Source organism: Athalia rosae, chromosome 2 (assembly GCF_917208135.1).
Source record: "Athalia rosae chromosome 2, iyAthRosa1.1, whole genome shotgun sequence".
Lineage (NCBI taxonomy): Eukaryota > Metazoa > Arthropoda > Insecta > Hymenoptera > Athaliidae > Athalia > Athalia rosae.
This window is the reverse complement of record NC_064027.1, coordinates 13,302,878-13,317,300: the sequence shown is the minus strand read 5'-3', so window position 1 is coordinate 13,317,300 and position 14,423 is coordinate 13,302,878. Positions and strand designations below refer to the sequence as shown.

Genomic DNA, 14,423 nt, shown 5'->3' with positions numbered 1-14,423 from the left:
ACCATCCATTTTTTTAATTCCTCCGAATAATTTCGCCGCAATTGAAAATATGAAAGCAACATTTTTTGAGTGCCATCCAGATTGAAAAAAAAAAGAGAAAAGTTGAACGATCGAGCTGTTATTCACGATTTCGGATGAATTCACCCGTTAAAGTTGTCGAAACTATTCGCAATAATACGTTGAAATCTAGAAATAGTTTAATATGATCAAAATATGAGATGATTCAGGTATGTAAACTACATACATTCCTATCATTCTGAGGTTGAGGTTATTTGTAGGAAGGTATTTACGCTGTGTGGGATAGTTAGCTATGGTGGTTGGTCGTGTTGCATTACGTTGGTTAGTTCACGCGCGCGTTCATAATTCATGCAACAACTTAGGATGGATCCTGATTTCCCCCGAGGTACCAATCCCATTTCATATTCCGTATCCCCACGTATCTCTGTACACGTATATACACATATTTGCAACGCTTCACTACTATATTCATGTACGTACATACCAGCTACGTAAACGTACATACACTGCACTGCCATTGGCTTCTAATATGACCGCACGTTTGCCTATTTTATAAAGTTCTCTTCAAATACTTGTTATCTTAGATTTTCCTAAACTTCATCATGATTGTATCGTAGATATATGTACAAGTTATACCGAAGATATGCTGTAACTATGATCTATATTGTACGTACATACTTGCTGCACGTAGTTTTTTCCCTTTTTATACGAAGCACACACTACTGTGTATAATAACGTTGGCGATTTTTTATTTTTCTCTGCTTCGTATATACGTGCTGTACATAAATTCGCAGCACGTCACTCGTTAGATATGAACACCAGCAAATATATCTCAGAAGTTGGTTTTAATTGGAATTTCGTAGTATTCTCTACTAAAGAAAAGATACAAGTGCGTCATGTATATTAATGTTGGATACGCTACTTGTGCAATTTACATTTCATGTAATATAATTTGACTCCTCTGCAAAAATTAAAAAAAAAAAAAAATCCCAATAACTTCTGCACAAACTCATCAACATATCAAATGTTGGTCAAGGTAATTTTCAAGAAATGCAACGGTCAAAAATTTTGGAACTAAATACATGACAAGAAATTTTCCAAAACTTACAGGTCTTTTTTTATCCCAATTTCAACTCGTGCCTCTTGGCTTGATGAGTTGCCCATTTAAAATAACATTCGGTTTTCCTTACCGAACAACTAATTTTTCAAAAAGTTTGAAACTCTTTAAACTTCATTCATGTGATATTAGGACTCCTTCAGAATTTTCATAGATTTATAGCTACCATAATTTTGGAGTTGCAGTTTGTTAAAGAAATGCATTTTCCGTTTCAACAATTTACGTACTCAGTGACCCAGAAAAAAATGTTTCGCGAGTTTTTATAATCCAAATGAAGGATTTAAAAAAAATGAAGGCAAAGATAATTATTGATTCTTCGCTTGATGTATAATAATGTAGATGTATGTACATTACAGTTACGAAACGATGCAGTCATACCTGCAATGTATCGTACTATGCAGGTAGCATGTACACAGTTTATGATAAACTTATGCACACGCTCGTATAGTCGTGTTCATGTGCTACATACGTTAAACAGAGAGGAGAAAAGTCGTCGCGTTTGTCGTTAATGAAATTCACCAACGACTATAGTACTACCATAACTCTATGGTACTACTACCACTACCACCATCGGCAGGAGGAATAGACCGCTGGCATGGCATGGCATGGGCAGCAGGTGTTAATCGTACCAATGCGATGCGATGCGATGCAATACGTGCTGCTGTACCTCGTGCTGTACTATACAGAGGAACAGCTCGCTTTGCAAAGCACGTATCCACGGTAGTTTGTGGACCGCGACAAAATACACACGTGCTTGTGCTTTCATACATCCTCTGTACATGAGATGTACAATATATGTATAAATACGTAGTATTGTACACGATATATGAAAAGCCACAATACATACACGCGTATAGGTACATAATACATACGTGTGGTATACGTTAGTAACTGCTGCACTACCTGCCCCGTTTAATTTCATGTCGCATTTGGTCCGTACCGCGTAGGTCGCAACGCGGCCAGATGAAAAAACATATAATCGAAATAACAATAATCATAGTAACAAGACCATCAACAATAACAAGGAAATCAAACTTTGTTCTAACAGTGCAACACCAGCATACCTTACATGTGCGTTACAGTTGTATGTGATATTCGTCGCACGATATATGTATGCTTTCCGCTGCTCATCTCCAGTAATCCCCACTCCGTGTTTAACGCTATCCCTACTACTAGCATTTTCTGGTACGTGGATTGGGCCTCACGCTTTCCGAATTCCACGGTATTCTGGTTACGCCAAGTCATTCTTGAAGTTACAACAGCGCGAGTCACCAAAAATCCTTTCAAGGGTACTCTTAGTCAAGCCAAATTTCATGGCGAAATTCGATTTGCGGCTTTCGGAAGTTTATCCGTTCTTTCTTTCAAGACTTCAATTGTTGATTTATTTTATTGTTGGATAGAAAACAGCAAAAGAAAAAGAAGATCAGTTCGTTATTAAAACAAACTTGTGTTGATTCATTTTTTATTCGAATAATTTTTTCTTAGACGTTCTTTTAGCAACGGTATTCTTCTCAATAGAAAATAGTTCACTGTCTTCTTGTCTAGAGATCTATTTTATGCCAACTCGGCCGTTTGCTTACGGAATTGAACAGTGCAACTTTTGAGTTCCCGGTACATGTATAATTGACTGTCCGAGTAGTCAATAATGATTTTCTTCACCTAATCAATTGAATTCATGACACAATGTTATAAGAGGGTCATACAGTTTTGGGATCGTCGAATTCAATTCCCTATATATGTGTACACACTGTATTAATATTATAGCATATAAATATATAGCAGATGGAAAAAAGTAAAACGGAAGTAAAAAAACAAAAGTTGAAACGGCATTGTAATCTGGTACGGGAGGTAGTCTCGATGAAACACTCCTTAGCCGAGCTCTTACTAATTTGCATAGCTGGGTGTTTCCCGGCTGTTTGACATCGCCGACAATCTCTCACTCCCTTCTTCCTCCTTCTTCAAACCGCCCCTACTACCATCAAGAGAGAATTTTAACATGACGCTTGAGAGATTTGAGGGATTCAGTGATTTTCAAATTTAAAGATTCACCGACTCAAACTTTTCATACGCTGCGCACATAGCCAAGGATGAAAGATTATCATCGCCAACTGAATGAAAAACTTGAAACAGAATATTAATCCACGTATGATTATGAGTAACTTGACCTTTTCAAGGTGGGTGAAAATACATGTGAATCCTACCGTGCATAAAAAGCTAAGCAGGAGGTGGGTCAGTTTATTACCCACCTCACCCCAAAGAGTCAAGAAGAGAACCATCGTTGAAATGATTTCGGAAATCACAAATCCGGCACCTTCTACATACGACACTATAAAAATATATCGCTTCACACTTATGGCACCCTCACAACCGGAGTCTAGTGTGAAAATTCGGCATTACCTAGTCGTGTCGCGACACAGCTGTGTTACTCGCCTAAAGGTATCAACTAGCAGTCCATAGCTATTTAATAGCCAAAGATGTATTCACATGATATACCTGTGCATGTATATCTGTACCTATGGGTGGGGGAGAAGCGGCGAACTCTACAAGTACTAGTTGGTCGTGTATGAATCTCGTGCGACCACCCTCGACCCCGAGTGCGGCAATTGCCGCGTCTTCTCCTTTTATCTTCTTTACCCCCGTCGAGAGAACTTGCGTGAGGATTCCATTCGTCTGCTGGTTCGTCTATTTCGTCGGGAAAATACCGCTCGCGATCATCCTAACTACGTCTCCAGCAGCAAGATGTGCACAAATCAAACCTGAAGTAGCTGCAGAAGAAGGACACGGAGGACGAAGAGGAGAAAATCATCTGATTTTACTAACGTGAAAGACTTATTTAGATTTACAAAAGAATGTATAGTAATGCACACGAATTGTGAATATTTTAAAACCGGCTCCCCCTCCACAAAAGAAGAATGGAAAATACCCGCTGTACGGAAGACTCGAAAAGAACAGTAAGAAAGTAGAAAATGTAATACGTTGAAATGGACGGAATAGAAAAATAAAAATGTATACTCGCCGCGATATGAGAAATGAATTCAAAGAAAAAGCTCCAGAGCTTGTAATAAGTATATCAATTTTTGCATATACCTATATGAGCGAGGTATAATAAAGTTCGGTATTTTGATATACAATAAAGGAACGCAAATGGAACGTGAAACTTTGAATTGATATAACAAATTTCATGGCGAACATCGGTCGCATTAATCATTATCAATCACTGAAAACCTTTTTTTTTCTTTGAATATTTTAGTTATTTATTGATCTATTCATTTGCTGTCGTTCGAAATCCGATTCAAATTCAAGTTGAGAGATGTTAAATTACTGTAGTTCATATGATATAGATTCATAAGCTTTTATGTGTTATGTGATATGAATTTTGCAATCAAAAGGAGAAGAAAAATGATGTGAATAACAATAAATCTATTTGTAATCAGCGTAGCCATCACATTGATACGAGGATTTGATACTAATTAGTAGCTAATTTGCTACCAGAATCCAAATTTTGTTGCTCCGGCCGTTTAAACAGAATCGAGCCTGGTGCTAGGTTTCGTTTATACAGACTTATCTTAGATAGACTAATTGGCGTCGCCACTCGATAGGATAGTCAGAACTTGGTTATAATTAAGCCGATATTCAATGCTAATTTGTTGCTAATTTTAACCAAAATCAGAATTTGGTTACTCCAGCCATTTAGACGGAATCAAGGTTCGATGAAGTGAGCACCACCACCCTTAGAGAAGTCAGAGGGAATTCGTACTGTTGTTAGAATTAGGTACTAATTAGTTCCTGTTTGTCTCTTGAATCTCAATTCTGTTTCTCCGACCATTGGAAAAAAACAAAAAAAAACGATTCAGGAGTATACTAAAAATATTTATTGCTGCAAAGATACGCGTTCCTGAATTTGTGGCATCAAGAATACATTTTCCTGAATACGTGGCTTTGAGAATACGCCTTTCTGAATTTGTGGAACCGAGCATTTGGAGAGAAAACGACTTACTGAACTTTTAGCATCAAATATTCGAGAGAAAACGACTTCCTCAATTCGTGGCATTAAGAAAACGCAAATTTGTGGCGTACAGAAAATGCATTCCAGAATTGGTGACATCAAGCATACGACCGTCTGAAGTAGTGGCGTCAAATATTGAAAGAACACAAAACTTTTTTCAACTCGAGGCATCAAGAGTGCGCATTTCCAAATTCGTAGAATCAAGAATGAGCATTCCCGAATTTGTGGCATCTAGGATACCCATTTCACAATTTGAAGCATCCGTATTCTCGATGCCATGAATTAAGTAGGTTGTTTTCTCTCCGTACACTCGATGCCACAAATTCAGAAATACTTATTTTTGATGCCACAAATTCAGGAATGCTTAATCTTGATGCCACAAATTCAGGAATGCTTAATCTCGATGCCACAAATTTCGGAATGCTTAATCTTGATGCCACAAATTCAGGAATGCTTGTTTGTGACGTCACAAATTCAGGAATGCTTATTTTTGATGCCACAAATTCCAGAATGCTGTTTTTTGATGCCACAAATTCAGGAATGCTTAATCTTGATGCCATAAATTCAGGAATGCTTATTTTCGATGCCTCAAATTCAGGAATACTTAATCTTGATGCTACAAATTCAGGAATGCTTAATCTTGATGCCACAAATTCAGGAATGCTTATTTTTGATGCCACAAATTCAGGAATGCTCATTTTTGATGCCAAAAATTCAGGAATGCTCATTTTTGATGCCAAAAATTCTGGAATGCTTATTTTTGATGCCACAAATTCAGGAACGCGTATCATTGCAGCAATTAGTTTCTTCAGCATATTTCTCAATGTTTTTTCCACTTCCAACGGTTAGAAAGATAGAACCATATGGCGGAGCTGAAACGAACCTTTTTTTCTTCTTTAGATCTGAGACTGGGTTTTTTGAGTTTTCCAATTTCGAACCACAGTGCATGGTAGCGTAAGAGTTGTGCAACCGGAAACGCTAATTATTTTTCGAAAATCCAATATGGCGGGACCAACTTTAAACATTTTTCGTCTATAAACTAATTTGAAATAGAAAAAATTCAAATTCATAATTTATCTGTAATCATTTTTTTCCAATGGGTGACAGCCGGCTAATACCAACGGGAATGTGTTGGGGTCAGCCATATCTACATCCTCATAAGCCTCGTCTCCTGTGAAAATAGGGTGATAAAGTAAAACATTAGCAAAATCCATTCAGCACAAAGTAGCACACGCTGATGAGCACAATCAGCATACTATTCGTTTTTCATTTAATCAAAAAAGGCGAGACCAACTTTATGCACGTACTTATTAGAGGGCTCACATATGGCGGCAAATAAAACGATTCGCCTCTGCACCATATTGGTATGTAGGTAATATGAAAATAAATACAAGTATAATAATTGATAAAAGAACTACTGCGGATTCGGTCTCGCGAGTAAGATTACGCTGTTTTTTCAATTCTCTTTTTTCTTTCACTGTATTTCTACACTTAGTCGTTTGAAACGCCGATAGATAAGATTACTCGCGGTTGGCTCGCGCCGCTCTTATCCTTCATGCACGTATATCGTATACAACTTGTGTATACAACATGCATAGTATTAATGTAATAATACTCTTATTATCTCTTTTTTCTTTTCTTTTTCTTGCATCGATTCACTTTCTTCCTATAATTTCGAATAATATAACCCTGTTGCAACCGACTTGAAAGTCAAGTTTTCCAAATAGAATAGTATCTTGAAAATGTTCCGTACAAAATATGGACATTGGAAGAATGTCCAAGTAGGTTCGTGCTATGCATTATACGTGAAGATAGATATTGTTAGACAGGTAGACGTACCACATATTCCTTACATAATACATTGGTATTATGTATATAGCATACGTCACTGACGACCAATAACACTCATGCAATTACATGCAAAGTCGACCAAGCGGAAGAAGAAAGGAGGAAACCATGGGGAAAGCAAACGAAAAGACAAGAAAAGAGGGAGCGTGGTGAGGTAAAGAAAAAATAGAACCGCAACAAATCAAATAAGATACTCCGATGATTATGAACGAGAAAACGTGTAAGTTTCAGAACGGTAATATTTAAAGCATAACATTTGATTACTTCATCAATGAACCAATGACCGCACAGAATAATCAGACGTTTCAAATCTTAGTTGATTATTCTATACTATTTTTCTTTTATTCTTTTTGTTCCCACTCCTCCTTGTTCAATAAGTGAAGGTCAAATGATATTTAATGATGATATCGGAGCTGATTCATTCAGGAACATATTACGAAGTATCGATACATGTTTTTATCAATCATTAATTACAAGATATTCGATGATTTACCTCGTAACATTTCACATCAATATAGGTGATACTAACGTTATATTTATTTTTATCTATAACTTTTCGCAGGCCTTAATGATACCAATTACAGTAGCTGTACTGCAAGGACACAACGAATTATCTAGGAAAATATGGGTAAATAAATAAACGGTGAAATAAAGCTTACGTCTTTTAATACACTATGTTATAGGTGACGATACTGCTGATGCGCTGGATGCCTTACGACGCTGTTAATTCTTCTAAACCCATAGGGGGGTGGTCATTGCGAGGATGTATGTTACACATATACATAATTCGATCGTAGCAGATAACATCGCAACGTATTAACATATAATCAGGTACATGTATAATATTCCACAATGGTATGCCTACTAAGGAAGAGTATATCAGTATACATACCGTGAGCGTCTCGTGAAAGTAGTTGTGACCAACGCATGCGTCCAAATATTCGAAGTTCTCGGTTTACGATCCAGACTGAACCTTGCTGGATCAACCTGCGAGGGCTGATCGACTGCCGAATCTGCTGCCGAATCAGCCCTCACAAGTAACATTTCACAACAAGTGCTACACCGGTGGCTACGCTGACTCCAGCAAGGCTCGTGCTCGCTCGTCGACCGAGAAACTTTCTCAACAGACGCTCACGGTATACATGAATGCAGTACATATATATTTTCATGTATATAGTATAAACATGAATTTTGATTCAATTGGATGGGAGGTTACTTACAGCTGGGAGGATCTTCGCTGCCAACCTGAAGCTCATCGTCCGACTCCGTTCCCGAGTCATGGTCATCGTCGGTCTGGAAATGGAATAGAAGAAGAAAAACTATCAGCCGTCGTTATTTGCTGCTATAATGATCAGTGATCGGTTTAGACCATAATTTCTAATCAAACGAGAGAAAAAAAAAAGAAAAAGGAAGGTACCTTGAACTAGGCGATACACGATTAAACACCTATCCATAGCAGGGATTCAAAAAGGTTCAGAGCTTGGAGTACTCTGCATCTGATGACTCATTTCCGAACATCGAGAAAAAAACACAACGACAGCTATGACCATCAAAAGGTCAAAGAACTTGGATTTTTCAGACTTAACCGAAGTGGTTAATTTTGGAGCGCCACCACTCGTTGGATAAGCATTCAAAGAATCCGAAAAAACTCAGAGATGTTCCTGGAAGATTTCTCAAAAGGATCCAGTTGGAAAAATTTTTAAATATTAAAAAACATGGCGCCCAGGTGCACCGAAGTACAAAGAAGCGATCTCCAGAACGGTTAAAGCTGAACGAATCTACGTAAGCTAAAAATTTGAAGAAATACATTCACTTTCTAATGCCGTAAACAGAAGATTGCTCGTATCGCCGAATTTCCGGTAATCGTCATTGACGTTTTCGGATATTGTAGGCATTAAGCGGGCGACTCAGCCGCTACAGCGTCGCTGCAACTACATTGTAGTGACGCGGCGCAACATTGTAGTGATGCGTGACCGCTGCCGTAAGTCACTACAATGTAGTAAGTTTCATTTATGAAAACATAGATGGTTATCGAAATTTGCAGCAACGCTGTAGCGACTCATCCTCCAAGACCATTACAGAAGTATTTACTTAGAATTTCGAAAAACTCCAATATTTTCTCGAATGTTAACCGTCCTAAAGTCTTATATAAGACGCGACCTGAGAAGGGTAGTGCATTGAGGTCGAATGTAAGAAACAAGACCAAACTATGAGGGTTTTTTAAGTCATAAAGAGCCGGCAGCCTCAAGGCTAAACGTGTTTTTGTAATCTGATACGTTTGGTGTTGCAGAGTCTGTACGTATTCACGCAAATGATTGTATCGGCATAAGTATTGTAAGTAAATTAATGCAATTATACTGGTTTGATTTTGACAGAGAACGGTTATTCAAGACTCCCCGGTGGTCGGTCAACTCCGGGGAGAGATGTGTTTCCACATGTGCTTCGCGATGAACACGTATACGTTCGTGTTACATGTGTACGTATGTGATACAAATTGGGTTATTGATTCATAACATCCTCTACGAGCAATAGGTAGAGTTACGGGAAGGGGCGTGCCCCCCGATAAATATGAAAATCTACTATTATTGCTGTATGCATATGATACAACCTTTAACAACGAGTAAACCTGTCTCGTGTACTCCCTAGTCCCCTCCCCCTGCCCACGCCACGTAACTTTACTAAAATACGGCGGCCATTTTGGCACGAATCACCGGTAGTGACCTTCGCAAGGCAAAGGTTACCACACTCCCGAGTCTTCCCGTATGCGCACGCGTCTTTATGGGCATCACAAATGTGTCCTCTGCTCTTCTGTATTCTGTATTCTATATTCTTTATTCTCTATTCCATATTCTATTATCAACCCTGAAAATGATATCCCATATCGTTTCAATAATAAATCGTTTATCACCAACCTTCTCCTGATTCGGATCCTCGTTCAGCGAATGAGTTCGTAGTTTGTGCGTTAGAAACTTCAGCATAGTTCACTAATTTTACTTTAATATACTGCCACCACAATTTTTCTGTTTTTTCAATTGATAAATCTATTATTATTGTTTCTTGCTTATCGATTTTTTTCTCATTTTTTTTTGTTTTTTTGCTTTTGTAGTTAATTATTGTATTAGGTAAGACAAAATCATTTTTCGGAGTTTGAATATTTAGGTAATAATTTTCACGCACTATTTTATACCAATGCAGCACAAGGAATTACCTTAGGATATCATATCACACGTCATTTTATATTCCTAGACGAAGATTGTTATTTTATTTCATTCCATTTTATTATACTTCATATTTTTGTGTATTCAGTATTCTGTGTATCTGTGCGGTGCACAACGTTCGTTAAAAGTGATCAATTCATGTAATCAAAATATTTAACTACTTCTTAAGTCCGATGTGTGCCGCGTGCCGTTACGTTTCGCTTTATTTTGTTTCGTTTTACTTCTGCTTTCGTTACGATGTAAGGAGTTACGTCAGGCCGATGAAAAAGTAGTGACTTATTGTTAGTTGGGAATGGAACGCAACTAGACCCATTGTGTGTCGACCGTCGGGTGGTAGAACGAAGATGACAGATATTAGGACCAAACACGCTACCGCTTGTCAGACGAGCAGTTCTGCAGTTGCCGTTTCAACTTTAAGAATAAATTAGTCGAGGAGAGTGCACGCGGTAAATTTTAGACACCAACCACCAACTTATAGAAGATTAGAATCTGATGGATCGCCGGGTTACGACGACTGCCGTTGCATGTGGGCACTGGTTGTGCTCGTTTTTACCTTTCCTAGTCTTACGGTTCAATTTTCTTAGAATAACTTGGACATGCATTTAATAGGCGTACATCCAGCCAAAATAGACGATATTTATACGATTTTGCACATTTCATCCAACGCCATCGACGTACTAATTTTAAAACTTCACCTTCAGACCTGCAGAGACGTATGTATCAGAGAGTCGTTCAGTTTTTCTTGTATTACTCTTTTTATTTTTTCTCCTCATCGAGATCAATTTTGTCACATTCTTTATTACAGCTTGTTAATTGTATCAAGACTTACTGTTATGGCAAATTGAATGTAGTGTGTGCTACTTGAAAAATTGCGATTTACAGTTATTTACAGATTTACTTCATTTCTGTACAAGTTTAAGGATTTTCTCTTCACCATTGTTGTTAAGATTACTTTACATACTTTATTCATTGATTAGTGTTGCGTTCTTTTAGTGATCTGTATTTCGTCACTGAAAAACCGGAAATATAGTTCCGGTAGATTTTCGTCTTCCATACCGAACACTTAAAGCGTCGATATGCCCAGTAGCGCTTCTCCTCGAAGCAGCGTATAATCCATCCTTGAATATGTCACAGTTTATAATTCTACATGATTTCTATAAACGCCGTCAATCCGACATCGAATAATAATCACGGGTCGACGATTTATCCAATAAAGTTTCTGATTCTGCTGTTCAAACTCCTAAAACTTTGTAGGACGACTGTTGATTACCAACCATCAACGATTTACAGACGTGAAGTTCCGGTTTTTTAAATGACTGTAAGTATAAAATGCGTAGCTCAGCGACCGCATAAAATCGGCAAGTCAACGATACAACAGCGACAGATTGGCCGAAAATACAGCCGGCATTTTACATTCGTTGATCTTCACCTCTTCCTTTTTTTGCCCTCCTACCTTTTTCCCGGTTCACGTTTGACCATCTTATAAATAACTGGGGAATCTAAAACTTCCACCACTACCCAATAGACGGTGTATTATTCGTTCATTTATTTTTCCTTCCTTTTTCAACAACTCGATCGACCGCCACACAGATGAATCCCCAAATCCCCCCCCACCCACCCCCACCACCCGCTTTATTCAACAATTCTTTTTATTCCTATTACGTGGGTGGCTTCGTTCTCGCTCTTTTCACGTAGACAAAAAAACGAGAGGCCAGCCACCAGCTAGCCGCATTGGCAACAATTAACAACCTGGTAATCCTCCGGGGGGCATGCTTATATGCATACCCTAATCATCGTCACCGCGCGCGCCCTCCCGCCCGACTTCCATCCATCCACCCTTAATTCTATCCGTTGTCTCATCGCCCGCCTTTGTCTAACCGACCTCGTCACCGCCACTGCCTCTTTACAACTGAAGCTGCGTCGAGTAAAATGAAACCCCAGCTCGCTATGCTCAATCCCACCCCCGACCGGTATTCTACTCCCTCTCCATCCACTTTGCGACGCTACCTCCGTCGAGGACGATGCAATGCCGCCCCCTCCTTTCTTCACCAACGGAGGTGGGGCCTTCGCGAATGTTCGTACCTTCTCGTGGTATCAACACCGACGCACCACACTATTCATAGATAGAACGACGTATAGAGAGAGATCGAACGAGAGAGATAGATAACGAGCTTTTGCTCCAACATGCCGAGACCTGTTCGACGATGAAGGTTTTCGTGGAAACGTGAAAAAATTTAAGGTTCGCACAGGTTTCGTTCAAGAACAATGAGTGCATGTACATATGTATGATGAAAAAAGGTTGGAAGTGAACAAAGATTGTTATTCCATGAATTTTGTGAATATAAACGAGATTTCTAGGAAATTGGGTTCCAGTTCCTCAAGCACTGGTAAAACGGGGACAAAGTAGAGTTTCATGGACGAAAAAATTAGAATTGGAAGCTCGGGGCTTACGCACTGAATGTCCACCGATCAGTGGACATTCGTCAACTGATTGATCGGTTTATATTCAATCAACGTGTATGCATTACAGCAGTTGCTCTTGGACAGTAGTTGATTTCGTGTGAGCCAAAAGTAACTCTGTCCATATCTCGATGAGCATGTAATATTACGGACACGTCGTTGTAGGTGGGAAGCCTATAAGTACGTTACAAGGAACGTAAAACCAAGACACGTATCCCATTCACAAAGAGGAGTCCCGAGGGGTTGCGTCGTAGTGATAAGACGACGGGGATGGTGTAGTGGATGCCTCGAGGTTTTTCTACCCTAAAAGTACGAGGTCGACGTTCCCAGCCCCTTTTTCCGTATCCTCGAAAGTTACCGAAGGTTCCCGATTACCCCCGGGTGCAACGTTGCAGGTTCGTGTATTTCCGCTAAAAATCGTTCATACCCGGTACGACTGAACCATAACTAACCTTGCAACTTGTGAGTCGTGGGGGCGCGACTGTGCCAGTTCATTTCATTTTGCTCAATGGACTGACTCAACGTGCTCTCAGCCGACGTTGTGCGCCTAGCTTATGGCTAACCATCTCATCTATCTCTGACCGCGCGTGAATGCTCAGCATAACTTTTTTCTGTTTTCTTTTTTTTTTCTGATGCTTTTCTCTGTTGTTTTTTTCTTTCCTCGTAAAACGAGACCAGACGCCAAACGGAACGGTCGGATGTTTGCGCCTCGGTGTTTTAAATCCTGGTAATGTATCGAGCGACGTAACCGGCGGAATGGGTCTATATATGACGAAAGCGATGGGGGAGGTGGTGAAAATATTTTTAAATCAAATCCTCCTTTGCGGGACACCGGAGAAAATCCATCTTTGACGAATATTTTATACATTCATTTTAACGTACGGCAGAGACGCCAGGCGATCCCAAGCCACACGTATGGCCTTATAATATGTATTATAGGTATGCACTACATACATATTACATAAATACATAGATGGGATTTGTACACGCTCAGCTCGACCAGAAATGGTCTCGCCCACAAAGTAAAAGGGGCCACTCACTTTGTACACTTCATCGTAATCATTGATGAAATAAATCGAAGTATAAAATAACGAAAATTTTTTTTTCAAAATCTATTCATATAGTATACAAACGGCGAATTAACGCATTCACGCGTTGACATCTCGTGCGATGTATGGTCGACAAATAACGACGCCCGGTTTGAATTACACGTTCTTTAGTCGCGTCATCGCGTGGACCGCGTCCGTTCGAGACACTCGCGCAGTGACGCGGTCTACCCTACAAATATATGAGGTTACGTGCTGCATGGCTGCCAATGCCACACCACACCGGCTTATGCTCTTCACTATGGATATACCTACACTATACTCTCTTTCTGTCGTATAACAGCCAGCAGCCACTGCGCTGGGTTTCCATTCCTCGAACGCATGCGTGCAACGAAAAACCGACACAGACAACAACGCGACCGAGAATACTTGTAAGCCGAGGTGCCCACCTGCTCGTCAAAGACGAATCGACGAATTGCAAGTAGCTCGCTCATAGGCGCTGGACAGATCCATGCTTCCGTATTTAAAAATTAATCTGGGTACATATTCATTATGGCAGGGAGAAAAATTGATGTCATTCAATTGGTTCAATGATAATTCTCTTCTGTGTCTTTCTTCTTGTCTTCAATTTCTTGAGAGCATTTAGTCACAATTTTTAAAGATGAATTGTAACTTGTAAGCATCCCCATCCTGATATTCATGCTTTTTGA

The 14,423-nt window shown here is 39.4% G+C and overlaps 1 protein-coding gene across 2 annotated transcripts in view; it reads right to left on the bottom strand.

Moving 5' to 3' along the window:
• LOC105684858 overlaps window positions 1-14,005 on the bottom strand; it is a 78,070-nt gene extending 64,065 nt beyond the window's left edge. The window contains exons 1-3 of one of the 2 annotated variants that reach the window (XM_048651111.1): window positions 13,708-14,005; window positions 9,902-11,523; window positions 8,210-8,282 (exon numbers count right to left, since the gene is read on the bottom strand). In XM_048651111.1, coding sequence (XP_048507068.1) covers window positions 8,210-8,282; window positions 9,902-9,967 — 139 coding nt within the window. In that variant the 5' untranslated portion in view covers window positions 9,968-11,523; window positions 13,708-14,005. Of the gene's footprint in view, window positions 1-8,209; window positions 8,283-9,901; window positions 13,083-13,707 lie in introns of those variants that run through there. The other variant, XM_048651110.1, reaches the window with a different exon arrangement.
• Window positions 14,006-14,423: the final 418 nt, after the last annotated feature.